The sequence below is a fragment of the Channa argus genome, chromosome 3 (genome assembly GCF_033026475.1).
Source record: "Channa argus isolate prfri chromosome 3, Channa argus male v1.0, whole genome shotgun sequence".
Lineage (NCBI taxonomy): Eukaryota > Metazoa > Chordata > Actinopteri > Anabantiformes > Channidae > Channa > Channa argus.
This window is the reverse complement of record NC_090199.1, coordinates 20,658,801-20,686,510: the sequence shown is the minus strand read 5'-3', so window position 1 is coordinate 20,686,510 and position 27,710 is coordinate 20,658,801. Positions and strand designations below refer to the sequence as shown.

At 37.6% G+C, this 27,710-nt stretch overlaps 1 protein-coding gene across 1 annotated transcript; it reads left to right on the top strand.

Annotated features, from left to right (window-relative positions):
• Window positions 1-245: 245 nt before the first annotated feature.
• Window positions 246-27,710, top strand: smc3 (structural maintenance of chromosomes 3). The gene is made up of 29 exons (XM_067497741.1): window positions 246-433; window positions 1,052-1,127; window positions 1,310-1,348; window positions 1,443-1,510; window positions 1,731-1,802; window positions 3,853-3,932; window positions 4,036-4,114; window positions 4,440-4,557; window positions 5,351-5,526; window positions 6,184-6,264; window positions 6,710-6,874; window positions 8,625-8,746; window positions 9,253-9,466; window positions 9,834-9,937; window positions 11,405-11,504; window positions 13,389-13,549; window positions 13,789-13,930; window positions 14,235-14,385; window positions 14,854-15,006; window positions 17,877-18,028; window positions 18,124-18,282; window positions 19,953-20,060; window positions 20,365-20,473; window positions 21,415-21,662; window positions 23,590-23,802; window positions 24,021-24,212; window positions 25,726-25,903; window positions 26,172-26,278; window positions 26,528-27,710. Exons 1-29 carry the CDS (start codon window positions 419-421, stop codon window positions 26,597-26,599), a joined length of 3,654 nt encoding a protein of 1,217 aa, XP_067353842.1. The 5' UTR covers window positions 246-418; the 3' UTR covers window positions 26,600-27,710.

The window sequence follows — 27,710 nt, the reverse complement described above, 5'->3', positions numbered from 1 at the left end:
AGACAGACAGCTAGACGGTACCAACTGGACAAACAGGGAAGTAATGAAATAGCAAATGAGTCAAACGTGTTTTTACATACAAAATCACAGAAAGCAGTGGCTCCAGATACTGTACTGAAATGGTAATTATTTTGAAATGATTAAATTTTGCGTAATTAATATCACTACTACTAATAAGAAAAGATAAGTTTTTTGCTACAAGCCTGTTTTCGCACAATGGTATCATCCATGCAATCCCGCCCCCGCCGCCATTTTCGATGTTATTCTGTATTGCCACACAGTGTTTCATTAATCTTGAATGCTTCACTTTCCAATAAAATACTAACTTTGGGTTATTAAATTCCCGATTTCTCCAGTTTAGTGGAGAGGGGATTTTAACCTCCAAATTCAGCCAGGAAGACACCCTGCTGAGATAGCCATGTACATTAAACAGGTAAGCTAACTACACCGGACTTTTGCGTGTTGCCGACTCTCATTGGCCTGGCATTAATTGTACTATCATTAACCGCAGCATAACGCCATTCTTTGCTCAAAACATTGATGTTTTTCACTCAACTTAATTTTGGTTGCAGAGATAGGCAAACCATACCGAAGAACGCAGGAAATGTAATGTCTAGCTTGCTAATGCTAGCTAGCGCTACATGTATCAATGCTAATTCCGAATTCAATTGCCCGCCCCCTTCACGAGATGCTAAGCTAATGCTACAAGGCTAATCTTACATTACCGGATTTCTCTCGCCTTCGTTTATATGCACAACACCATATTGTAGTCGATTAGAGGCTTTGTAAGCATGGGCGTTGATGAAATAGTAGCTATTTAGTCAGTGGTTTATCAGCACGCATGCAAGCGTGTTAATGTTTACGAGGCATACCCATACAGCGCGGGGCCCTGCTGGAAATGGTTCCCCAATTGTGACACCGCTTTAATTAATGCTGCATTTCTGACGTTAAAAATCGGAGAGACCTTGCAGTGACTAGTGCACAGCATTGTTTGTCTAAATTAAGATGTTATGATGGTGTGTTCACCGGTGGTCTTTGGGTTCTTGTGTAGGTCATCATCCAAGGGTTCAGAAGTTACAGGGACCAAACTGTGGTAGATCCGTTTAGTCCAAAGCACAATGTCATTGGTGAGTATGTGCTCACCTCAACTTTTGGCTTATGCCTTTGTGTTATGCTTTCTTGTGCCATAATATGTGGACTTGGAGCATCCTGAAGTCATTTGATTAAATTCGGTGTTGAAAGAAGTAAGTATTCACAGCTCCTCATAGTTTGTGTGTGTGTGTTTTATTTATTTTTTGTCCTCCCACAGTTGGAAGAAATGGGTCAGGAAAAAGTAACTTTTTCTATGGTATGTGAGCCTGAATTAATTTTACCAAACAAAGGCAAATATTCTTCCATGGTTATTGTTTGTTGTGTATAACTGTAATTCTCTGTTCACTTAGCCATTCAATTTGTGCTCAGTGATGAGTTCAGTCACCTGCGACCTGAACAGCGCCTGGCCTTGCTCCATGTAAGTACTGGCAAATGTTTAACACACACCAGATCCTAGTTACTGGAATAGCTCTCTGTCATAGTGGTAGTGTCGGAAATCAGAAATTTTTTTATTAGACAAAGTCTTATATCTTCTTACTAATGGGTAGTTTACAGAATAAACAAAATTGGCAACATGGGCAAAACTATCTTGACAAAAACTATTGTGTTAAACTACTTTTCCTCCCCTCTCACTGTAGGAGGGAACTGGTCCTCGTGTCATTTCGGCTTTTGTGGAGATTATATTTGACAACTCTGATAACCGGCTGCCGGTAAGGATGACAAAATGTTTCACATTGATGCAATTACTGAAATTGGTAACAGTGATTTTATTTTTATTTTGTTTTAATTTTTTAACCAATTTGATATTGTTAGCAATTTGTAAGTCTTACTGAAAGTTTTCTGTTCTATTAGTTAAAAATTAAAGACAATTAATGGTTAAAAGCATTTTCAAGTACTTAATGCAGTTGTTTTGGACTTAATGATTCCCTATTTTGATGGTGCTAAAGCTGTAGGTGTACAGGTATAATAACATGCCATCTGGATTGACCAAAGGAACGTTTGAATACAACATTTGTCCCAACATAACATACACCTGTACGTTCTAATGTAATCCAATACAGCAGCTCTGTTGTGAATTCTACAAGGTTATTATTGTAGGTTGGAATTTTTTGGTTTTTAAGTTGAAACTGTCAAAAAGGAGGTAATACGTTTATTATTGAAATCAAAGTGGGTGGTGGATAGTAGGCCATAGGGAGTTGCATTGTGTCTTTGTAGATTTAGAGAAAGCTTTTGACAGGGTGCAGATAGAGGGGCTGTGGTATTGTATGAAGAAGTCTGGAGTGGAAGTATGTTCCAGAAGTATGTTAAAGTGGTGCAGGACATGTATGAGAGCTTTAAGACCGTGGTGAGGTGTGCTGTAGCTGTGACAGAGGAGTTCAAAGTTGAGGTGGGTCTGAGCCCCTTCTTATTTCCTTTGGTTATGGACAAGCTAAAAGATGATGTTAGACAGGAATCTCCGTGGACTATGATGTTTGCAGATGACATTGTGATCTGTAAAAAGAGCAGGAAGAGAAAAATTGTCAGGCATGCTGTGTGATTAAAGAGTATCAGCGAGAATGAAAGGAAAGGTGTTCAAGACGGTGGTGAGACCAGCGATGTTGTTCGGCTTAGAGACAGTGGCACTGAAGAAAAGACAGGAGGCAGAGCTGGAGGTAGCAGAGCTTAAGATGTTGAGGTTCTCTTTGGGAGTGAAAAGGATGGACAGGATCAGGGATCAGGGCATCAGAGGGACAGCTCATGTTAGATGTGTTGTAGATAAAGTCAGAAAGGCCAGATTGAGGTGGTTTGGACATGTTCAGAGGAGAGACTGTGAATATGTCGGTAGAAGGATGCTGAGGTTGGAGCTGCCAGGCAGGAGGTCTAGAGGATGACCAAAGAGGAGATTTATGGATTTAGTGAGAGAGGACATGAAGTTAGTTGGTGTGAGAGAAGAGGATGCAGAGGACAGGGTTAGATGGAGGCACATGATTCATTGTGGCGACCCCTGAAAGGGAACAGTCGAAAAGAAGAAGATGGTTGGTGCTGGAGTTATATTGGAGTGCATTATATTAGGAGGTGGAGCTAATGTTTTGGCCACCCAATTTAAAATAAATGATGGGGCTTAAAAACTGAAAAATTATAATCTTGTAAAATTATAATTTGTGACAGCTTCTGTATTGAATTGCATCATATTGTACAGTAGACCTTAAAAAATGCCTGTTAATATTAATATTGCCACCAGTGAAGCAGTTATTCTTTTTTTATTATGTCTACATTTTGGACAACTCTGATGGCCAAAGATTTTATTAAACTGCTTCCAGTACACATAGTGCCTACTATTCCTATGATGAATATATTGTGTTTGTGTCACTCTAGAAAAGAAAAGGGGCGGCAGTGGCTCAGTTGGTAGAGTGGCCGTCTACGGCCCACAGGGTCACATGTCGAAGTGTCTCTGGGCAAGACACTGAACCCCCCAACAGCCCATCCCCACCCCCAGCCATGCAGTGCCGGTCCAAGCCCAGTAGAAATTGGGGAGTGTTGCGTCAGGAAGGGCCATTCGGCGTAAAAACTGCCAAATCAACATGCTGACAAATGATTCGCTGTGGTGACCCTGAACTCACAGGATAATCTGAAAGGACAAAAAAAAAAAAATTACTCTAGAAAAGATGGCTTTTAACTGGGTGCGAACCTATAATTATGCAGCCTGGTAACTTTGCCATGTATGATTCTTGATCAGTAATAAACCTCTCTGCCCTCCTGCTCTCTCTTTGCTCTCTCCAGATTGACAAGGAGGAAGTCTCCCTTCGACGCGTCATTGGTGCAAAGAAGGACCAGTACTTCTTAGACAAGAAGATGGTGACGTAAGTATTGCTGATGAACTTTCCATGTTGCTACAAACATAGGAATTTATGCTTCAGTGATTTAGTGTTATCACTTGTTTTATGGTATCTGTTATCATTACAGTAAGAATGATGTCATGAACCTTCTGGAGAGTGCTGGCTTCTCCCGCAGTAACCCGTACTACATTGTCAAACAGGGAAAGGTGAGAAAGGAGTGGGTGTTATTCTCATGCTTGTTTACTGCTTCATACTTGTCTTTCAGTGCTGTTTAGTAAAATTGTGAAACGCAAGCAAGGCTTTATAAAGAGTAACAGAATCTATAATTTTTCAATCTATACTTCAACCTATTAGGAACAGATTCAGCGTTTGTGTTTATATATCTTTAAGACCTGGAGCGATATTTGTACCCTTATATCGTTTCACTCTTACTCCCCACCCCCTTCAAAAATCTGAAAACAAAATAAAATTTACCCTATGCTAAACATCTTGATCTACACTAAACACTGTATTCCATTTGATTTCTTGCAGATCAACCAAATGGCCACTGCACCTGACTCCCAGCGTCTAAAGCTGTTAAGAGAGGTAGCAGGGACAAGGGTTTATGATGAGCGCAAGGAAGAGAGTATTTCTCTTATGAAGGAGACAGGTAAAGGCTTGTTTACATAATAATAAAATTCTTTGCACACTTTAAATTGTTGGTGTTCACGCTTCCCTTTCATGTGTAGGGTTTTTTTTATTTTTTTTTTTATTTTATTAACCTGAATAGTAAACCAATCCTTATGAAGATCAAACTCTGCACAGTGACAATTAATGTGAAGATGTTGTTAAGCAGCCTACAATTCCTTTAACGTTACATCATGAGGTTACTACCTGATCACGCTTCACAAGACATGCCCCCATCATTTCAGAGAATACTGCCTATATCTTCATATTCATATTTTGCTTTACATAGATGTTAAACAACAAGTTGTTCTTGTAGGTAGACAGAATTGTTCATTCCAAATCCAGTTTGGTTGTGGCACAGAGTTATATACACACATCAGGCAGAAAGTTATGACGACCTCTGCAATTTAATCTAATCCAATACAGTGGCTCTGCCATGAATACTACTTTTAGCAAGGTTATAATTAATCAGTTTTTAGGTTGAAACTGTTAAAAAGGTGATAATTCTACCATATGTTTAATATTGCGCTCAAAGTGGGTAGGGAAGTTGTTGGTGTGCATTATTAGAAGAGTTGATTCTAATGTGTTTGTCACCCTGTTGATGAACGAGGTCCACAGGTGTTCATATTGTTATGCCTGTTCGGTGTGAGTGTGTTACTAATTCTATTCTATATTCCTAATCACTACTATATATAACTCTGCTCCAATAAAAGTATGCATGCCCTTAACTTTGGATTGCTTTTTAAAAAACATGCATGTCTTTGGGTTTTCTGCAGAGGGAAAACGAGAGAAGATCAATGAGTTGCTGAAGTATATTGAGGAGCGTCTGCATACCCTGGAAGATGAGAAGGAAGAGTTGGCTCAATACCAGAAGTGGGACAAGATGAGAAGAGCCCTGGAGTACACAATCTACAACCAGGAGCTAAATGAAACTCGCGCCAAATTGGATGAGGTAACAAATGTGTAGAAATTTTTCAATCATCACAATCACATTATACGTCAGTGTCTGCTATAATGGTTCTAAAATGGCCGGCTTAAATAGAACTTTTTTCCAAAGCACTTTACGATGTTGCTTCTCATTCACCCATTCTGTTTAGCCAATTTGCATGTCCAAGTATATTTTGTTAGACTTCTTTTTGTTTTTTAATTCTGGTTCTTCGATAAAATGTTTTACTTATAAAATATAAGGTATATTAGATAAATATAATATATAAGGTATAATAGGCCTTACCTGTGTATAGAGATGACCACGGAAAGTTTATTAAGCAGTTTGTGAGCATTGCAACATTTGCACAGCAATCTAGTCAGCAACCAATCCAAAATGGCAGCTACATTTTTATGCTACTGTGGGAAACTAATGTTACTTGTCCTTCAGAATATTATATATGTATAAAATAGTACATATCTTTGCTATGGTAGTGTTAACAGATTAGTAGTAACTTAAACTTACCTGGTAGATGGATAAGTTACTCTTTAAATACGACTAAATGCGAGAATCAGCCTGTAAATGTAGGCTGTGCACCAAAAAAATACATCTCTTCTGTTGTGTATATCTTTAGTACTGAGACGTGTGTGTGTGTGTGTGTTTTGTTTTTTGTTTTTCCCCCAGCTGTCCACCAAGAGAGAGACCTGTGGAGACAAATCTAGACAGCTACGTGATGCTCAACAAGATGCTAGAGACAAAGTAGAAGTAAGGAACTTTACCAAAAAGTCTGATATCTCTAATTAGTGTTAGGTGAAAATAATATAGCAGGTATCGTAAGAGCATCTTTAACAAGGTGTAACAACATTTATAAATGAGTAAAAGGCCTGACTCTTTAAGTCTCTGGCTTTGGTAAGATATACAAGTGAATATATGTAAATAACAGTAGTAATTTTAAAAATATTTTTGATGTGATTCAGAGAGAAATGAGCCTTACAACCAAAACCTCACATAGAAGCTGCAAAAAAAAAAAATTCACTTTGGAATATTAGTTTGCATCTAAGACCATCATATTCTTTGTTAGATTGTTTAGTTGTAAGCAGGCTTTGGCCTTGTTAAATAAACAAATCACTAAATAGGAAGTCATTTGCTGTATTTATAGACCTTTGAATTAAATCTTGCACCCTGTCACTTTATCTTTCCTGTTTTGTAGGAGACGGAGCGTGTTGTGCGGGAGCTGAAGTCCAAGATCTCTGCCATGAAGGAGGAGAAGGAGCAGCTGTCGGCTGAGCGCCAGGAACAGATCAAGCAGAGGACCAAGCTCGAGCTGAAGGCCAAGGACCTGCAGGATGAGCTGGCAGGCAACAGTGAACAGAGGGTATGGAAGCCTCCCATCTGCGTCACACTACATATGTGATGCTACACCAACAAGACTTCCCCTTTTCCTTCCCTTCACTGTATGTTGGGAGAGATGAAAGTCATTTTTTCTTTACATGTACTCCACTCACCCATTGTTACAGGAATAGTGACTTCAAAGGCCCTAATTATATGTATACAGTTTAGTTCTTTTAAGTTATTGATTCTGTATATTCTATAAGATGTTTATAGAAACAGAAGTGTGACTACCAGAACCCAAAGTAATGTCTCAAAATTGTTAAGAGTCTAACAAAGATTTGATAAAATGTTACTATATTTAGTCTTTAACACTCAGAATGATGAGACGTTGAAAAATTGAACTAGCAAATGTCTTTTTTTCTTGAAAACTCCTTTTCAGCAATTAACTTGTTACAATTACCTTGAATATCTCAAAAAAACAGTGGTATAATGTCATATTATCGATAGTTTTAGTGATGTCTTTCAGCAGAACCTTCTTGTCTGATACTGGGTTGAATTGAGAACCAAAACATAAGAAGCACCAGCCTGCGTATCAGACTCTTTGTCATCAGTTCCACTGTTCATCATTGTTGGCATGAGACTTTGTGTGCTGGCATGGATCAGTCCATACGGCCTCATGTTCAGTGTGTGTTTCTGTGCACGTGTGAGTGTAAAGATGATAATCATACATAACTGCTTTATTGGCTCAGTCTGTGCAAAGACCCAGGATCCCAGGCAGGATGCTGGCTGGTGGTTGGATTAAACCCACCTGGCTACGGCTGGCACAGCATCGGCCAAAAGTTATTGAAGCAAAATAAAAAAGCAAGGGAAGCAGAACTGCGTCACTAGCTGCTGATGGTCCTGGTTTTATTTGGTTTGAAGTTGTTTTGACACCTATGGGGGGGAAGTAGAGGGTTACATACTTGCCAGTTATATCTAATGTTAGTTCTGGGGGTGCTCAACCTAACATAACTTTAAGTTGCATATGCTCAAAGCCGACTAGTAGCCCATTGGCATTGCAGTTTTTTCAAATGTCACAGATGTTTACAGTCACCATCACTTGTAGAAATAGGAATTGTGAATTTTTGGTTCAGCTATTGGTTAAATTATGTTTGCTTTGTAGCTGTATACAGTGCCACTGGAGATTTACAATTAAATAATATTACTGAAATTTATTTACTTAAGTCATAAACCTGATTTTACACAATGGTTGATGGACGGACAGACAGATACTTTATTAATCCTGTGAGAAATGAATTTGCTCATATGATTTATATTCCCTACAAACCTTGTGGCATCTTTTCTCAACCTGTGATGGCTAAAGTTTGGGCAACATTAAAAAAATGTAACTTCAGACTTGATATGAATGTGATATCTGATCAGTCTTGGCCATAACTATTTCTAGAAATATTTTTTTGTAATGCATTGTGCTAAACTATATGGATGTGGAGTTAGATAAGGTAGTGAGATCAAGTTGCATGAAGAAGTGGATGTAAATAAATGAAAAATTTGGAATATACTGTGCAGAGGTGTATGGAGTCCTAACACATCAGACACTTAAAATTGGTTAATTGTCTTTTTTAACATTTCCTTATAAGTATCTTCCATCTTGAAGTGACTCCTTTTAAATAATCTCCCACTGTTAACAATGTGTCTTTATAATTCTTTTTTCAGCTTTTCTTTCCCTTCTCATATTTTGTATTCTACATATTGGATATTTGTAGTGAAATGCTTCATTGCTCTTCCTCTCTCAGAAACGCCTGCTTAAAGAACGTCAGAAGCTGTTGGAGAAAATCGAGGAGAAGCAAAAAGAACTGCAGGAGACAGAGCCCAAATTCAACATGGTGAAAGAAAAAGAGGAGCGTGGCATCTCCAGGTAGGGATGACTCACCCCTCAGCTATGGTCCCTTGAGCAGCTGGTGACCAGATATAATTTGATGAGTCAGTCATCACATTTTGACAGGAAGAGATCAAGAGAGCATGCACAAGAGATATTTGTAGATTCTGCTGTGAAGCAGTTTGTGCAGGTGCATAAACATTTGGTATCCTCAATGTAGATGGGTGAGCCTCACATGACTTCTTGTTACTTTTCCTTTGGAAGACCTAAATAAATCACAACTGTGCTTCCTTTCAGAGCTCTGCTGCTCATGTATAACATCACTATAAAGAATTTGTATTTGTGGACGTTTTGTTGATCTAAATAATCAAAGCAACAAAACAGATGGATAGAGAAATGAAAAAATATAGCAATATAGACATAGTTGTCATCTATACATGTCTTCTCTTGTGGGGTTTAAGTAGAATCTGTTTGACTTGTGGTGTGGCTTCCTCTTTGTCTGTTTACAAAATCCTAACTTCTTCTGTGGTCCCACGCTTTTACAGACTGGCCCAGGCCACGCAAGAGAGAACGGACTTGTATGCAAAGCAGGGCCGTGGTAGCCAGTTCACATCCAAGGAGGAGAGGGACAAGTGGATCAAGAAAGAGCTGAAGTCTCTGGACCAGGCCATTAATGATAAAAAGAGGCAGATTGCAGCTATCCACAAAGATCTGGAGGACACAGAGACGAACAAGGAGAAAAACCTGGAGCAGTACAATGTAAGACAGCTCAGAATGTGTGTAGATGGTAGTCTAGAAGTCTAGCATTCAGACCCATTTTTAGCGTTTCAGAAAGAGTATTAGTATCTTTTGTAGTTTTCTTAGAAAGTATCATATATGACCTGTCAGTCCATGAATACTTCTTGGCTACTATTTTTAATACTGCTAAGATGTGCTAACTTCTTCATTTCAAAACTATATCCATCAAATCTTGTGTTTTAACTGGAAGATGTTAAAATCTAATTTTGCTATAATTCAAATGAATTTTCACATGTGACATACTGGATTTTTTTTTTTCCTAGTTTCCACAGTTTTAATTTAATCTGATTGCAAAGTATGTCTAACCCCTTTTTAATTTGTAATTTAGAAACTCGATCAGGATCTAAATGAGGTCAAGACACGTGTTGAGGAGCTGGACAAAAAGTATTACGAAGTGAAGAACAGAAAAGACGAGCTGCAAAGCGAAAGAAAGTAAGCATTTATTTTTCCCTTCAAACTTTTCTTTTCCCTCTGATATTTAAAGTTAACCTTAGCCTTGCTATGTTTAATGCCTGTAACTTGCATTAAATTGAAATATACAATTATGTATATGCCCAATTAACATTACCAGACTATCTCCACACATCTGAACTATGACGTTTATTTACACTTACTATATAGAAGATGATGCTTCCTCACACTTTTTTTTTCCTCATTAAAGCTCTTCAGTGAAAGGATTGTGTTGTGAGTTATTAGTGAAAACATAGTCAGTCAAAATGCTTCCCTGCTTCTTGAAAACACAACAAACGGAGCCATTGAAGTCTCTGTCTAGTAAATAAAATGGGCATAAATTAAAGCCTGCTAATTACATAATAGTTACCCAGTAATTGTTTCGCATTTAAAGTGAAATAGCAACTAACTGATGCAAAATCTGTTATATTTTGAAAAAAATACATGGTAATTTTCTATAATCCTAATTTAATTGAATCATTATTTTTATATAAAACAATCCTGAAATGTAAATAAACTGATAATTTGTGCACCATTGAAACAGTATTTCACCCATTTACTGTGAAACGTTTTGCATATTCTCTCCACGCATGCATTGGTTTTCTCAAGGTACTCCATGTTTTCCCAGGGCTTAAATTGAGTTGCAACATTATTGCAGTTTCATTAAAATTGTAGACAAAAACGGGTCTAGATTTAACACTACTTGTGCATCAAGGCATTATGAAAATATTACCAGGTAGTTTTTTGTAAATAGCAGGCTGTAAATGTTATTTTGAAATATGATATAACATGACCAAGTCAAAATGAGTGTTACAGATTTTGTGTGTGTATAAGTTTGTATAGTCATTTTTAAGAACACAGTTGAATATGAGACCATTATGATGGCAAAATAAACAATCAAATTAATAAAGACAAATAATGAAGCATGAGTTTATGATGCATCCTCCAGTTCACTGTGATCCATTGTTGTCATGTAGTGGGTGAAAAGGCAGCATAATGAGAGCTTTAATAAAAAGGGCTAAAATATGCAGACCCTCCAGCTGCAAGCTATTAGTAGTGTAAGATCTAAAAATATGTAAAAAAGGTAAAAATTACCATAATGCAAACAAGACGGCTGAGGAGAAGAGGACTGTTAAGCAGTTCTGTTTTATTATTCAAAGTTTAGTATTTAACAATGGAAACAAATTGGTCTCTAGGACAAAATATTAAAGTGATTTTAATTACAGTGAAAATCAAGGTGAGTAGTTGTGTGATGTACACTGTATTGCTTATGTACAGAAAGTGTAGCTGCAGTTATTTCAGTTGAGATGTATTCAAAGTTTTAAAATAAAACTGTTTTCCTTAGTTTAAAAAAATATTTACATTGATTTCTTTAAGTATCATGGCTGCACTTGGTTTTTGGTCTTTATGGAAAAGTCAGCAGGGTGACGCTATCTCTGTTCTGTTCAGCTACCTGTGGCGTGAGGAGAATGCAGAGCAACAGGCTCTAGCAGCCAAACGTGAGGACCTGGAGAAGAAACAGCAGCTCCTTCGAGCAGCCACTGGCAAGGTCTGAGCAAAATTATATACTTACTATAAAGGAATGGTTTGTGATTTTTGAAGTTGATCTTCATAACAAATTTATGGTGTTTATCCATCTGAGTTTTTGTTGCTTGTGTCCCTTTAATGCTGAAATTAACGCTAGGGTTTACATCCCTCATCCAGTCTAAAAATATCAGCACTTCAAAGTCCACCTGAGACTCGTATAAAATGTCAGTTGCACTGGGCTACATCGATTCTGAATCTTATCAAAGTTAACAAGATTTTGTAAGACAAATTTCACATTTTAATTAAATTAAATTAAAATGTTCTTGTTTTGTTTTTTTCTCCCAAGCTCCAGGGATATCATGTAATGGCTTTTACAAATGTACACCAATCAGACATAACATTATGACCACTGAGAAATTTGCATTCAATCCAATACAGTGGCTCTGCCATGAATTCTACTTTTACAAGGTTATTTTTTCTGAGGTGAAAATTCTACTATGGTCAAAGTGGGTAGTGGATTTGGACTGGAGTGAATTATAGGACCCTATCACTAACCCTATTTTATATAGGGTGGCCAAAACATTAGAACCACCTCTTCTTATAATGTCATTGCTACCATAATATGCAGCACAGATTTTTTTTATTTTTCTACAAAACTGAGGGGACAGAAGTTTTTTTTTTTTTCTCACAGCATTGTCCTCTGAGAAATAGTGACCACATACACATGAAACAGTGCAAATGGTGTTATATTTCCAATGAAAAGACTGTGGGCTCCAGTTAGCTATTTGTGTCGTTCATTTTGTACAGTCTAGTCACACTTGAGTAGAAATTATTTTGGGAAAGTGTGGGGGGCTTTTAGTGAATCAAAGCCTTATTCAGATGCATAAATAGGTTTCTCTTAAAACCAGCTTGAAAAATCTCGAACTATTACTTTTAATAATACAACTACAGGATGCTTTAATGCTACTGCGTAGACACAACTAAAAGACATGTTTGTGTTTGAACAAAGAAACTAAAGAAAATTACAACTGATCACAAGTTAGTGATACCAAAATTCTAAGCACACATACACACACTCAGCTCCCATGTTTCAGGTTGACACTTGCCAGAGGTAACCCTGCAAAATTCCCATCTATGAACCCTTCCCATATGCTGTTTTTTTTTTTTCTATAATATTGTAACAGAGGAAATTAGTTAAAGAAGATGAATCAAGTGGGGGGGGGGGGGGGGGGGTACCTCGCCCTCCCCCTCCCCCTCCAATTAAGCCCACCTGAATACTGCAAAGGACTTACTTTGTCCTAGCTGGCAGGATAGGTATAATAAATGAAATTGTTTGTTTGCCTTGCTACTGGCTTCTTATCATATCTAAGCACATTTACATATGACTCACTTCTCTTTGCCTCATTCACTAACGCTTCTTCTGTGGTGGTGCATTGTGAATAATGCTTGCTGAGAGGCTGTTTGTGCCTTCATACATAAACGGACAAATATGCATTTGTTTTATATTCAATGGTCCTGGCTGACTCAAGCAATATCTAGCCTTAGATGGACCATTTGTCATGTCTACAATATAGTTTCTTTTTCTATTTCCTCTGTATTTGCAATATTCTAGCTTTATCGTCTTTGCAACAATGTTGTTTAGATTTTTTTTTTATTGATTAAAAAAAAAAGCAAGCCCTTTTTAATAAGGATTTGGCATGTTTATCTGCTATGCTGACCACTGTGAAGTTACTCTTGTCCGGAAATGTAAAAACACATTTATCCAAATCATGTAATTTTCTTGGCGCCGTTTTTAGGTTATCATATTTTCACTTTTTAAGTGATTGATTTAAAATTATTAAATTTTGCGATTTAAATGTTAAGGGAGACTCATTATTTCTCTTTTTTTCTTCCTGTGGTCCTCCAGGCCATTTTAAATGGCATTGACAGTATTAACAAAGTACTTGAACATTTCCGTCGGAAAGGCATCAACCAGCATGTCATCAATGGTTATCACGGCATTGTCATGAACAACTTCGAGTGTGAACCTGCTTTTTACACCTGTGTGGAGGTGACTGCTGGTACCAGGTGAGGACTGCTGTTTACAGTTTTACTGCCAGATCCTGATGGTTTTTTTTCACTAAAATGTCACTCTTGAATCATTGGTAATAGGTAAGAGCTTTGCCACACCAAACACTGTGTGATTTTAAAAACAATGGTGTCCCTTTGTCCAAAACAATACTAAAACAAATGTGTGCTGTTTTCTCAGAAACTCACTGTTTTTGTCTTTGCTTTTATGTCCTTCTATCTGCATTTGTCTTCACCAGACTGTTTTATCACATTGTGGAGACTGATGAGGTTAGCACGAAAATACTAATGGAGTTTAACAAAATGAACCTACCTGGAGAAGTCACATTCCTACCTCTGAACAAGCTGGATGTGAGGGACACGGCCTACCCAGAAACCAATGTAAGAAATATGCATGAATTGTATCTGACACTCTTTAGGTAGTAAATGTAGAACCTTACAGTATATGGTATAAGACATTCTGAAAATTGAACATAAATAAAGCTATATTGTAGTATTACTTGATTTTGCCAACTTGCGGTGTAACAACCTTTTGCTTCATGGTTTTTGGGATTTAAGCCTGCGGAATACTTCCTTGACACTTCCAGTCAGACAAAAGATTCTGTGACGGCCTTTTTTTATGTGTTGATGATGAACTTTGCCATTTTTGCCACTGTGGTCTTACCAAAATGTTTTTCTCCCTAAGGATGCAATCCCTATGATCAGCAAGCTGCGCTATAGTCCAAACTTTGATAAGGCTTTTAAGCATGTGTTTGGGAAGACCCTGATTTGTCGCAGCATGGAAGTTTCCACCCAGCTGGCCAGAGCTTTCACCATGGACTGTATAACCCTTGAGGGTAAGCTGACCTGGGATACAAAGTACTAAATACTACTAAATAAAGCTGTAAGTGATAAGTGGCAGCTCTCAGAAAAAGAAATAGAATTATACTTTTACAATAAAACTAAATCAGAGAATATATGTTAAAAGTAATGTTAGTTGGAAATTCTGTAACTACAGAGCCTTAACCAGTATACCTGATGATAGCCTGTGTGTGTGTGTGTGTGTGTGTGTGTGTGTGTGTGTGTGTGTTTTCAGTTGGCCAGTATAAATACAGGCTGATGGCTTATTAGCATCGTAATTATGTTAACAACAAATCCTGACCTCATTATACTCCCAGTTAAATTACTGTATCTGTCCCTTTGTAGATGTTGAGAGGTTTGGCATCTGCCATTACACTATATCAGAAATTGCGAATTGCGTCTGCCATACTTATAGTCATAATGCTACCTTTTTTAAATAAACTATTTTGTGTTGTGACCTCCAGGTGACCAGGTGAGCCACCGCGGAGCACTGACAGGAGGCTACTATGATACCAGAAAGTCCCGCCTGGAGCTGCAGAAAGACATGAGAAAGGCTGAGGAGGAACTAGGTGAGCTGGAGGCCAAGCTAAATGAGAACCTGCGTCGGAACATTGAACATATCCTTTTTACTGTAACATACGTAATGATGTTGTTCAGCAACATCATGTTGTCGATGCCCAGAAAACATTGGTGAGGTATCCAAATGTAAGACTTAAAAAGTCTTACATTTGGTTTTTGAAGCCATAAAAAGTCATATTTTTATTCATTGAAGGTTTTACATTTTCAAGACAATGCAGACTAATTAGACTGACAGTGACCCCGGACAAATTAAATGTTATGTGACAAAAACGTGTTAATATCTTTCCCAGACCCTGTTTGAGCCCCCCCCTTTTTTTTTTTTTTTTTTTTTTTTCTTCACCTTTTCTTGATGTTTGGTTCTGCACAGACTGCCATCTGCTCTCATGGCTTTCCCTGAAGGAAAAAATTTTCAGGAAGTAAATAAATGATTTAGCTACAATGCTGAGCTATAGACAAACCCAGAAATCTTTATTAAATCTGTCTTAGTCTATAGACATTATGGCTAAGAAATAAAATATGTGAATTTATTGAATATGGGCATACCATCTCAGTCTTTGCATGGAGCCCCCATGTTCAATTAATGTGTGAGAAGATGACAATGCAGACATTAATGTTAACTCCCAACTAAGTTTCACAGACCTGACAAACAAGATAAGTAGACCTTATATTGGGGAGGACTGAGAAGGAGATGGTGTGTTTTGCACTCAGTGATAGAAGGTAATAAGCTGTAGCCTTTCTAAATGGGAGCAGCCTCATTTACTAACCTTGTATAGTGTGTGGTACTACATGTTAGCATATGGTCTGGCAGTCTGGATCCCATCTTGTAAACAGCAGCTGGATTGTTTTTTTGTTTTTTTTAATTTAAAGTCTGCGCTTAAAGTTTGTGTAATAATATATGATTGATCAGAATTGGTGACATGGTTACAGGGAATACTAATGTAGTTTGATATATGTGTGTGACTAGAAATGTGTGAAGATTACCAGTCTTTGTGTAAATATAGCGTTATGTTCAGTGTGATTATAGTTTTTAAAAAGTGCTAGTAAGGCTAGCTCTGATACAGTCATGTAGGTTAGAAAGGTCCCTCTCGTCCTCTTTCTGTTGGCTGAGTTTGGGATGAGTTGTAAGTGATGCATTTTTCTCAATAGCTTTGTCAAATGGTCACTTCTTCAGGGAGACAGATTTTCCCTTGTTTAGATATGTGGAAAAAATGAGTTGAGTCATATACTGTATGAGTATGTGACCAATTATTGTGTTAGTGTTGATTTCATGAGGGTATACAGGACGGAGTATACGACATTAGAGACTTAAACATTTTTAAATGAATAATTCACATTTAGTTCAACTTATTATTAAATTACTAACATGGTAGAATTATCATCTTTCTGACATTTTCATCCGAAAAACTGAGGAAATTATAACCTTGTAACTGTATTGGATTGCATTAAAATGCCTAGATGGTCATAATGTTATGCCTGATTGGTGTATGGTATACTTTGAGAGCTGCCCTCATAAATTGCAAGTTGATGTCATATTGCTGAGCCTGTGTTTTTTTAAATGTCAGCAGGTGGCTGACCTGGATCAGATGAGAGCATCTAATCAGCTTAAGAAGATTACTGTATGTTGGCTTATATTGACCAGAGCCATGACTCAGTGTAAATGAAAACAAAATGGGTGGATCACAAAGGATCTGGGTTTATTTGTACGGGTTGGTAATGGATGTGGTCACTTCCGCCAAGGTATGATTATCTATGTGTGCTCACCTTGGTGATTGTGTAGCGTCTCACTCACAGCTAAGGATGTGTCTGCAGGTTACTGTGTGCAACTGCCTATTACGTATATATGTGAGTAGGCAGGGGAAACTGATGACTGAACCAATGTCTTGTCCTTCACTCCTGCTACAGTGAGTCAGAGAACAGATCAATCATTGAAAAGCCTCTTGTTGCTCAATCTCCACCTCTGCCTTGTCGATAACATGAGATTACACTGACAGAACTCGTACATCTTTTTCATTTTAAGTCGTCTTCATTTTGCCACCAGGAATCAAATAGTAGTAACAAGGTCTTTGCAGAATGTGTATTTGTCTATTGTGTGCTCATGAATTGTGTCGACTCGGTTATGTGGAATAGACCAAACTTATGTTTTATTCAGTGGAGTTGAATCATCACCTAAGATCCTCATCCATAAATGCCAGTTCTGATAGCTCATCTGATGATGATGATGATGATGATGATGATATTAGTCGGTCTCATTCTAGAAAATTGTCAGATGGTCTTTACCATATGTTTTCTCCATCTGCTCTAGGCAATAGGGAGGGCAGTTGTCTAAATTCTAGTGGCCCTTTTTAAATCAGCAGATTGATTGACCTAAGTGTTTATTGAGTGTTGTTAAACCTCAAAGGCCCAAAGGGGTATTGAAGTCCCGCAAGATCAATAACCCTGTCTGTTCAATTAGCTTAATGATGACTATGCACAGCCCTCCTTAATCCTTTGCCTGGATGTCAGTGATGTCACAGTCTTCCCTTGGAAGCCTGGAATTACATTATTAAAACCTGTGTGGGCTGCAGTAAAAGGCCGACAAATTTCACCGCTATTTATACCCCTGTTATATCTGTTTTCCTTTGCGCACAATCTTTGTTTTTTGATTTTGTGTTTTTTTTTTTTGTCTTTCCTGTGGCTAATTTCAGTTTTGTGCACTCTCACTCTTAGCTGCTGTTGGATAGAACAACAGAAGTAATGTTGTCAGTTGTACCCTGTAGTTCAGATGATACGTTAAGCTGGGAAATCTGTAAGACCTGTGAGAAAACGGAGTAACTCGTCAGCTCGACTTGCCTTTTCTATATAACTACTGAGAGGAAGTAAAAATTTTCATCCAACATGGAAACTATATTTCCTTAATGGCTTCCTGCACGCATCAACAATGAGATCGACCAACTGATGAACCAGATGCAGCAGATTGAAACACAACAGAGGAAGTTTAAGGCATCCAGAGACAGTATTCTGTCTGAGATGAAGATGTTAAAGGAGAAGAGGCAGCAGTCTGAGAAGACATTCATGCCCAAGGTTAATTATTATTATTATTTAATTTTAGTTTTTTTGTTTACTAATAAAATATCATATTTTAAACTTGATGTGTTCCAACCCCGCTTTTACCCCAGCAACGCAGTCTCCAAAGTCTGGAGGCCAGCTTACATGCCATGGAATCTACGAGGGAGTCACTGAAGGCCGAGCTAGGTACAGATCTGCTTTCACAACTCAGCCTGGAGGACCAGAGGCGTGTCGATGACCTTAATGACGAGATCCGTCAGCTCCAGCAGGTCAGAAAAATTATCTGTGTGCTTTCCCACCACTTGACGTAACGAACAATGGCATTGATATTTGTTTTTACTATGAATTTCTCAGTAGAGGAGTGCTGCCTCAGACTAACTTTGCAAGTACAGCTGTACACAAATTAACAGACCTTGGCCGTCTTGTAATTGAGTGGTTATGGGTACATACCTTATAATCGCAAGGTCGTGGAATCCACTCCTCAGAGCTTTGTTACATGTCCTTCCCTTCTGTCTCTGTCTCTCTCTGATCAGATTTTCTTTCTATCTCTGCACAACGAAAGAATACTAGGTTGGGTCTCTTGTCCCTCTTCATCTCTTCCCATCGCCATCAAATTTGAAAGATTTTAACAACTTTTTATACAAAGAAACGATATGTCAGTAACACATTCTAATCACTGTAGCGAGCGCAGGTTAACATGGCAGGATGTAATTTGGTAATGTTTTTTATGTTACAATTTTAGGACCCTCAATTACATGGAGTGATTGAAATTTTTGTTTATGCCAAGCCCTAATTTGGTGGTTTCAAAGATCTTTTTGTCTTTATGATTTGTTCTTGTTTAACAAAGCATCTCAGACCGAGCAGATTGGGTCTGAAATGTCTTTAAAATTCGCAGTTAATTTGAAATATTCAGTCATTCAGACTGTTAGAATATGCCTTTCACGTAAAAATTTCTTGGTCCCTTTCCTGATAATTTATTAATTTGACCTGACTGAGGCGAGAGTAGCGGCAGCAGCTTCACGTGGGACGTTGCTGTGAAACTCCTTGGTCTTACCTCAACAACTCTCAGCCATTCCTATAATGGCTATGAAACATCTCCTCCTCCACAACATTGACCTTTTCCTGTATCGTTCTGCAGTGTTAGTGGTTGTCAAATTACATTATTTGTGATATAACACACGATTGCTATTTTTGGGTCATAATTCATACAGTAGATTAGATCAGTGTAAAGTACTAAGGGAAACTATCCACATTTTACACCAACTGTCACAGATTTCTAGTCTTTGACTGTCTAGAAGGCACATATACCTGATGACTCAAAGTTCTGAGGTAGACAAATTTGCAAATCCTGCAAGAACTGAAATTCTTGCGTGTTTTTCTGCCAAACCAAATATGGTGGTGACAAGGATTTTACTAATATAGTAAAAATAAACGTGGTTAAACAGAGCAAACTTCCGGTAAAGATGTAGTCACTGTAGTTGTCAGTCTTAAATATTAAATATGTTTAAAATGATCTTGAGACAAATGAGAATGACAGTCTGCTACTCCATCTTACGAATTTAGCAAAGCAGAGCTAGCATTCAGCTTAACTTCTACTGGTATTGTTATTGGGACATTTCTAAATATTTTTATAGTAAAACCACCAAGTGGTATTACTGTCATGGCTGGTTGATGTATAGTGATGAGTACTTTTAATACAACAAGCAGTTATTAATCTGAAACTATTTCCCACTAACTAATTTTCATATACACAATTTCAGCAACAGTTTAATGCTGTACAGTCAGAACGAATCTTGTTGTCACTAGAGCAGTTTTGATAAGTTGCCATAGGTTTATATTTGTACCTAAAATGTACAGATGGCTTATTTGTCCACACTTAGTAAAGTCTTAGCGGCGCTAACTGGCCTGTGCTGTTTTTGATTCCTTTTCCCACCTAAAGGATAACAGACAATTGTTGAATGAGAGGATCAAGCTGGAGGGCATCATGACCAGGGTGGAAACATATCTCAATGAGAACTTACGAAAACGTCTTGACCAAGTAGAGCAGGTATGCTGTCTGTTGATACAATTTTATATAATCAGTTTGGCACAATTTTTGTGTCATGCAATCTAAAATGTATGTTTAATTCTAGTTTTGTTCTTTTCCCACTTCTGAAGTAAAACTATTTTGAACCTAAAACTATATATAGCATAACCGTCAATGTCAGTTTCTGTTTGCAGATGTTAAATAAAATGAAAAATAATTAAATTAAATTAATTAAATGACATTAAACCTGTATTTAATGTGTTCAGACATGTATGTTTAAATTTTCATGACTTTTTTCTTTTTGGCCTAATTTGCATTGACACAGGAGCTAAATGAGCTCCGAGAGACTGAGGGAGGAACAGTTCTCACAGCCACAACATCTGAGCTGGACGGCATCAATAAACGTGTCAAAGAGACTTTGGCTCGCTCAGAAGGTACACAGTGGATTCAAGACACAACAGAAATGTTTTGTTGTGGTAGTCTGAAAATTTACAGAAGCCTGCTTGTGACCAGAAAGTGAAGTGTTAAAATCCGAACAGTTGAATTTTTCCAGCACTAATCAGAAGCCAGCATTGATTTATTGTTGGTCTTTTGTTTGTTTTACTATTGTGTTGACACAACCTTAAGTATTTGAATTAGTTTCACACGTGAAATACTTGGGTTTTTAAATTTAGGCACTGCTGTTTAAACTTGAGCAGTTTTATTGTTCTATTTTCACAGTAGGTAGTACTTATTATCAGTTATAATAGGTCATATTGATTTGTATCTTTTTCATTAATCTCATATCTATTACTTTCCCTGGTCAGTTATCTTCCACTTCCAAGTCTACATTGTAAACTGTTCTTATTGGGTTAGTACTGCTGGCAGATGGTGAGAATTGCTGAGATTTGGATAATATGTTCTTCTACAGACAGCTTGGCTGGACAGTTGTATAAATGTTCAAGCAGTGCTGTGACTCAGATGAGGCTGATAGAATGCAATCATCAGAAAGCACTTGTTCCTGAATAGAATTGATTTGCATGCATTCATATTTAATCACTGTCACCAAGTTAATAAATATGTATGTATAGTAAGATCTTATAGACCTCACGTATTCTATTGTTCTAAACTCTTAGCAAGTCAGTTTCCCATTTATGATTCATAAAATAATCTGATCCACCTTACTCTCTTAAAGTAGGAGAAATATCTACATTAGTAGGTTGTGGATAAAGGCTTTAAATCCAAAAGGAGTAAAAAATGTGATGGTTTTTAATCTCTTTCTGAAAAGAAAATTTGGCCTGTGACAGTGTATCATTTCCTGAAAGGACTGTGTATGTACTATACTATGTGTCCATTTTACTGCATTACCCTTATCTCCTTCATAAATATCTATCAGATCTGGATGCTCTGATTGACAAGACTGAGGCAGAAATCAAGGACCACCTAAAAAGCATGGACCGCTGGAAGAATATTGAGAAAGAGCAAAATGATGCCATCAACCATGACACTAAGGAGCTGGAGAAAATGACCAATAGGCAGGGAATGTTGCTTAAGAAGAAAGATGAGTGCATGAAGAAGATCAGAGAGCTTGGCTCACTGCCTCAAGAGGCTTTTGAGAAGTACCAGACCCTCACACTCAAACAGGTACACAAACACACACATACACGCTGCCTTAATGCTTGCTGTAATGCTTTTAAGTTCAGTCTTTCTAAGCAAAAAAACCTCCGGAGCAATCCCAACTGCTGCCATGGTGCACGGATGTGGGGACACAAACAACCACAACCAACAAAAGATTAAACTCCCGGCAACACTTTTATTGTTATATGTCCAGTTAACTTTTTCTACCAGCCAACACTAGTATTATTCAGATGTGCGATCTTGGTGTCATTTGTAAATATGGCTTTTTAAATGTATTTATTTCTTAGACATTGCTTGGATTGATCTACACTAGATATTGTCATTTAATTTAACCTGTATATTTTTTATTTATCTATTGTTTACACTGACATGTTTATTTTATTTATTCTTGCCCACTTGTGGGCAGTGGAAAAAGCTGAAAACACATTGACATATTGTCACCTTGTAATGTATTATGTGGTGAATCTGTTATGCAGTCATCCAACAAATACCCTTGAACCCTTGGGCCTATTTGAAAATTATTAGTGCTACATATTTAGTGAGCCAGATTTGGTTTCCACTTTGTAATTATAAACTTTTACCACAGCAACATGGCCTTTGATAAACATTTTGCCTTCACATTGACATGAAAGACACAACAACACCAGCACTAACAAAAGCTAAGATCTACTGAAGGTCAGTTTTTCTGTGCAACCTCTCCTACTAACTAAGTCACACTTAAAGAGTTAGCACACTTAAACAAACAAATAGACTCAGCTCTCCCAAGGGACAAAGCTTAAGGCCCCCACCTCCCACCCACTCACAAGTGAGTCAGACACTAGTTACTCCTCCATGTCTTTTTTTTTTTTTTTTTTTTCCTAGCCAGCTGCCTCTGGGAGAGCAAGCTGTGAGCTGAGTGGACTTGGCTGCATCTTTCATAAATGTGTGTGTGTGTGTGTGTGTGTCTGTGTGGGGTCGGGGGTGGGCGGGGGGGAGGCTGTCTAAGTGTGTGTGTGTGTTTGTGTCAACCTACCTTCTTGACAATGCTGAAAATAACTTTCTGAAACTCCACACAGTTAATCTTTTTTTTCATGGGACACAGCTTTGGTGCAAGACGGGGCTATTGATTGAAAAGTGGATGACCAGAAGTGCCAAGTAATAATGGCACTTGCTCATATTCCCTCGGTCATGAGTGATTCAGATGGATGCATTTATAACTTGGAGAGTGCATGTCACTTTTAAGCCAGACTAAGCTAGGTCCTAATTAATCGGGGTGTGTCATCTTCAGATAAGAATAGAATCTGGCAAAGCACTTTTTAAATCAGGGTACCCACAAGTCCGGAATTCTTTTCAGGCCAGTGAAGAGCAAGGTCCTGGTGTTTCAGTGTTGTTGGGTTGAAAGGTTCAGACAGACTTTTATAGAGATTTTGGAAAACCATCATTATCAATGTCCTAGAGCAGTGGTTCCCATATGGTGTGCTGGAACACACTGATACCAGAAATTGTACATTTGCTTCTGTACACTTACTTATTCTCTACAGGAGGATGGATTACTGTTGTTGTTGACAGAAACAATATCTCATGTCATTGCTTACCTTGATTCTATGGTGCATAAAAGGCACAAACAAAAGTCTTTACTCATAAAGGTTACTAAAATATCAAACTAATGAGAACTAACAAATAAGACTAACTAAATATGGTTTCTAAGAAAGAAATGGGTCATTTTATTTTTCTGTTAAAGTGAATGTTCTTTTGGAACTCATGTATATGCTAGGTTTATATAGATAAAATTGAATACATACTAAGTAATTAATATACTTAAGACATCTCATCGACATGGCTCTGAAAACAAGCTTGTATAGAAAAACATTTTTGAGATAACGACAGACATTCAACTGGCTTCACCCAGAGCTGGAGATGATGTTTATTTGGTCTCCCCCCCTTTCTCCAACAGTTGTTCCGAAAACTGGAGCAGTGCAACACTGAGCTGAAAAAGTACAGTCATGTCAATAAGAAAGCTCTGGACCAGTTTGTCAACTTCTCTGAGCAGAAGGAAAAACTCATAAAGCGTCAGGATGAGTTGGACCGTGGCTATAAGTCCATCATGGAGCTCATGAATGTCCTGGAGCTGCGCAAGTACGAGGCCATACAGCTCACCTTCAAACAAGTAGGTAGCACATCAGCGTCTTCAGGATTACATATACATCACAAGTCCATTTTGTTTGATCTGCGCATGATGTAAGGTCTTTAAATGTTTCATGTGAAACTGTATGCATGCATGTTGTCTGCACATGGGCTTGCTTGAAAACAATGAATTTATTAGCACTAGAGTTAAAGATCACGTTTCACTTTGTGCTTCTCCTTTCCTTACTTTCTGTCCCTCAGGTGTCAAAGAATTTCAGTGAGGTTTTTCAGAAGCTGGTGCCAGGTGGCAAAGCTACACTAGTGATGAAGAAAGGTGATGCTGAAGGCAGCCAGTCTCAGGATGAGGGAGAGGGTGGGGCTGACAGTGAGAGGGGCTCAGGTTCACAGAGCAATGTTCCATCAGTGGACCAGTTCACCGGTGTGGGCATCAGAGTAAGTGTCTTTTTTTAGGTATTTGTAATGTTACGTTTTTTGTTTTTAATTTTTATTTTTTCGAGACTGCTATCTGTTAAATCTTTTTGTTAATTGCAGGCTATGCATTCTTTTATTTAAAATATAAATCTATTTTAAACTAGTCATGCATGATATGAGTATAATAAGCCATGTGCAATAACGATTTGTGTGATTTCCGATAAATATTGCAAATTAGCCGAAGTCGTCCTATGTTTTTCTGTTTTTATAGGTGCACTGCAACATAGACCCCAAATAATTAAAAACAGCAGAAATAAAATAAGGAATAGTGCTGACATTATTCACTGGGTGAAGTTTCCAAAGAATGAAACAGTCATCATCACACACTGATCATCGGATGTGATTCAGTGCTAGATGAGTATACCTGGTAAAGGGAGGTGGCTATGGTGTTGTAGCTGCTGTCTGAGAGAGAAAGTCTTCCAAAACTTGCTTAATTTTAAGACACTATGTGGCACATTAGACTGAATGGTTACACATACATACATGGTCAACTTTAGTTTTAGTGTTTTCATAGCAGTCACTCATTAGAAAAATAAACCAAAAACTTGGTAATATACAAACAGTGGATAGAAGAATGGGGAATGCTGCAATTAGTATTTATGTACAAGTTTATTCTTGTATAATTTGTTATCATAAGTGCTTGTTGTGTTTTACTGGCCAAACTTTTACTGCTTTTATTGTATGAATGTAGATGTTGCCAATTCCAGTATTGTTTGACCTCTGCTGGGTTGCCTCTCACGCCTCTGTCCCAAGGATCACCCCAGTGATACAGAGAGGCACAACTACACTTTCAGATCCACTAATTAACTCTCCATTGAAATGCAAATTCCTAAACGGAGTCACTGGCACTGATGCACCCAAATAAATCCATACATTTGCTGAATCTAATTTTTTGTTTTAGTTAGTAATGTGCGATGATCTAATAGATCAAATGTTCAGAGTGGAAATGCATAGCAGGTGTAAATAAAATGATTGTTCCTCCTCCTTTATACGAGGAGGAAAAATCCTTTATTTATATATATTATAAAATACGAGAAATTATTAATTTCTCGTATTTTTCATATTGTGATGACAATGAAAATATAATTTTAATCAGCACTGTTTTGAACCAGAGTCAGAGAGATATTAAGAGAATGCAGTAGGAGCACAACATTTCTGTGGTCCTAAAAAAGTTTTCTTTCACCAAGTCTTGACGCTATTTTTGTGTCATTATATAACCCCAGTGTATGAGCGTTACCTTGACATTTTGTCTGAATGTTTATTTTTGGAGTATTGGCTACATATCCTTAAATACCTTATTCATCCTACAAAGCAGGAACAGGGTGAAGTTGGTCAACTAATCCAAAACTAAACTTGCTTATTATCAAAGCTGTCACAGTGGCACGAAGGACGTGATCTGTCTTAAAAAAATGGATAATCCATGAAACCAGAAAACGAAAGGCCTTTGGTCTGATACTTCTTCGTCCTTTTGCAGGTGTCATTCACAGGGAAGCAAGGTGAGATGAGGGAGATGCAGCAGCTGTCTGGAGGTCAGAAATCTCTGGTGGCTCTGGCTCTGATATTTGCAATCCAGAAATGTGATCCTGCCCCTTTTTACCTGTTTGATGAGATTGACCAGGCCCTTGATGCCCAGCACAGGAAGGCTGTCTCAGGTAAAGTACTAATGTGTAGTCTGTGTGTGCGCACAGAAAAGAATAGAACATCTAATCTTACATGAAGTACCAAGAAACATGGAGACCAGTATACTGTAATCTAATACAGTTACTGTAAATACAACATCATGTAGTGTTTTGTGCCCCCATCCCTTCCCAGTTAGACACTCACAATGTGATTACTCATAATCATGTTTTGATTCATAATTATCAGCCCTAGCAGCTGTATGTAAAGAGGTAACATTGTCATGTTGCATGTGTATTCCAGACATGATTGTTGAGCTGGCAGGCCATGCCCAGTTCATCACCACCACCTTCAGGCCTGAGCTGCTGGAGTCTGCTGACAAGTTCTATGGTGTCAAATTCAGAAACAAGGTGAGGCTTTCCCTTTAAACATTCTGTTCATGTTGATGTTTTTTAAGTCAGCAAGAAAAACGGATTCAGGAAAAAGCAGCTGATTATCCATCTCAGACTTAACAATTGTATATTTATCAGCAAACTTTTTTTTTTTGTTGAAAACGTGCTTTAAAAAAACAATGCTAACAGTGAAGATGGCTGCTTTTGTAGAGTGGCTCAAATTGGGGTTATGCTTGGTCATTAACTGTGTGTGTATTTTTTCTTAAGGTGAGTCACATTGATGTGATAACAGCAGAGCAGGCCAAAGACTTTGTGGAAGATGACACAACCCATGGGTAATGGTCTTCAGCTCTTCATCACCCCCCTCTTCCTCCTCCATTATAGTGCACTGCATAGCTCCAAGCCTTTCACAAAAGGACGTGTAAATGTCTTTCAAACTTTCTGTTTGAAAATTACCTCACTTTATCTAAAGGTGGGTCTGTAACTGGATATGCCTTTATAAATTCACTCTGAAAACCCTAAATCCCAATTGTTATTAACAGTTTACTTTAGACATTTTTCAAGTTGTTAAAACTAATTTGACAAAAGTGTTCTTGTGGAAGATCTGAAAGTAGGGAGCATCTGTCCCATTTCTCTGTGTTGCTGTCCGGTTTCGGTTTTGCAGATAACACAAGTTTCTTTTACACCAAGAAAGCAAGAAAAAAAAAAATCCTCAATCTGTCTGAAGAAGTCCTAAGGACAGCACTTGTTACCACTTTTTCTGTGATGTTTTTTTATAACAAACAAAATAGATTTGAGCTGAGTTTTATAGATCAGTTATTTGGAATGAGAAGTGCTGATGATGTTCTCCAAGGTAACAGCTTCATGACCCTTTCCAAAAACAAAAAAACATTTGTGTACAGTTGACAGTTTTGATACGATATAAATGAAGATTGTTGGTTTAAAAATCTTGAACCTCCATCTGTGCAGGTGGAAGGGCTGATCTGGGTTTTTAGTTTGGGAATAAGAAGAGTACCTGTTCACTCTGTGTGTATACTCCTGTACTCATAAAAAAAATGCTAAATTGTATTGCTCATAACCGGCCACAGGCTTTAAATGTTTGATGTGTGTTTTTATGGTTGTTACTGTACTGTGTAATTTCCTATTTGTACGTCATTTAAATATATGAAGAGTTTAATTGAAAAACATACGTCCCTTTTGGAAAGAACAGTCTCCTGACTTAATATTTCAAACACAGACATGTTTCAGTGTTTGTTCTATTTGGGCCCTCACATGATTAAGTTTCACTAGTTTGCCAAGTTGTAATTAATCTTTTATTTCTCTTATGGATATATTGTTTGGAATTAAACTCTCATATGTTGCACCAAGTTTCAACTCTGCATTTTAAACATTTTGCTCCTTTATATATAATGACAAAATTTACAAAAATAATAAAATATTTCAAATTAAA

Bases quoted from the DNA above. Each gene is read 5' to 3' on its own strand.
- smc3 (XM_067497741.1), top strand. The intron at 1,511-1,730 runs GTAAGTACTGGC...CTCTCACTGTAG, and splicing joins AGCGCCTGGCCTTGCTCCAT to GAGGGAACTGGTCCTCGTGT. The intron at 20,474-21,414 runs GTACACAGTGGA...AATATCTATCAG, and splicing joins GACTTTGGCTCGCTCAGAAG to ATCTGGATGCTCTGATTGAC.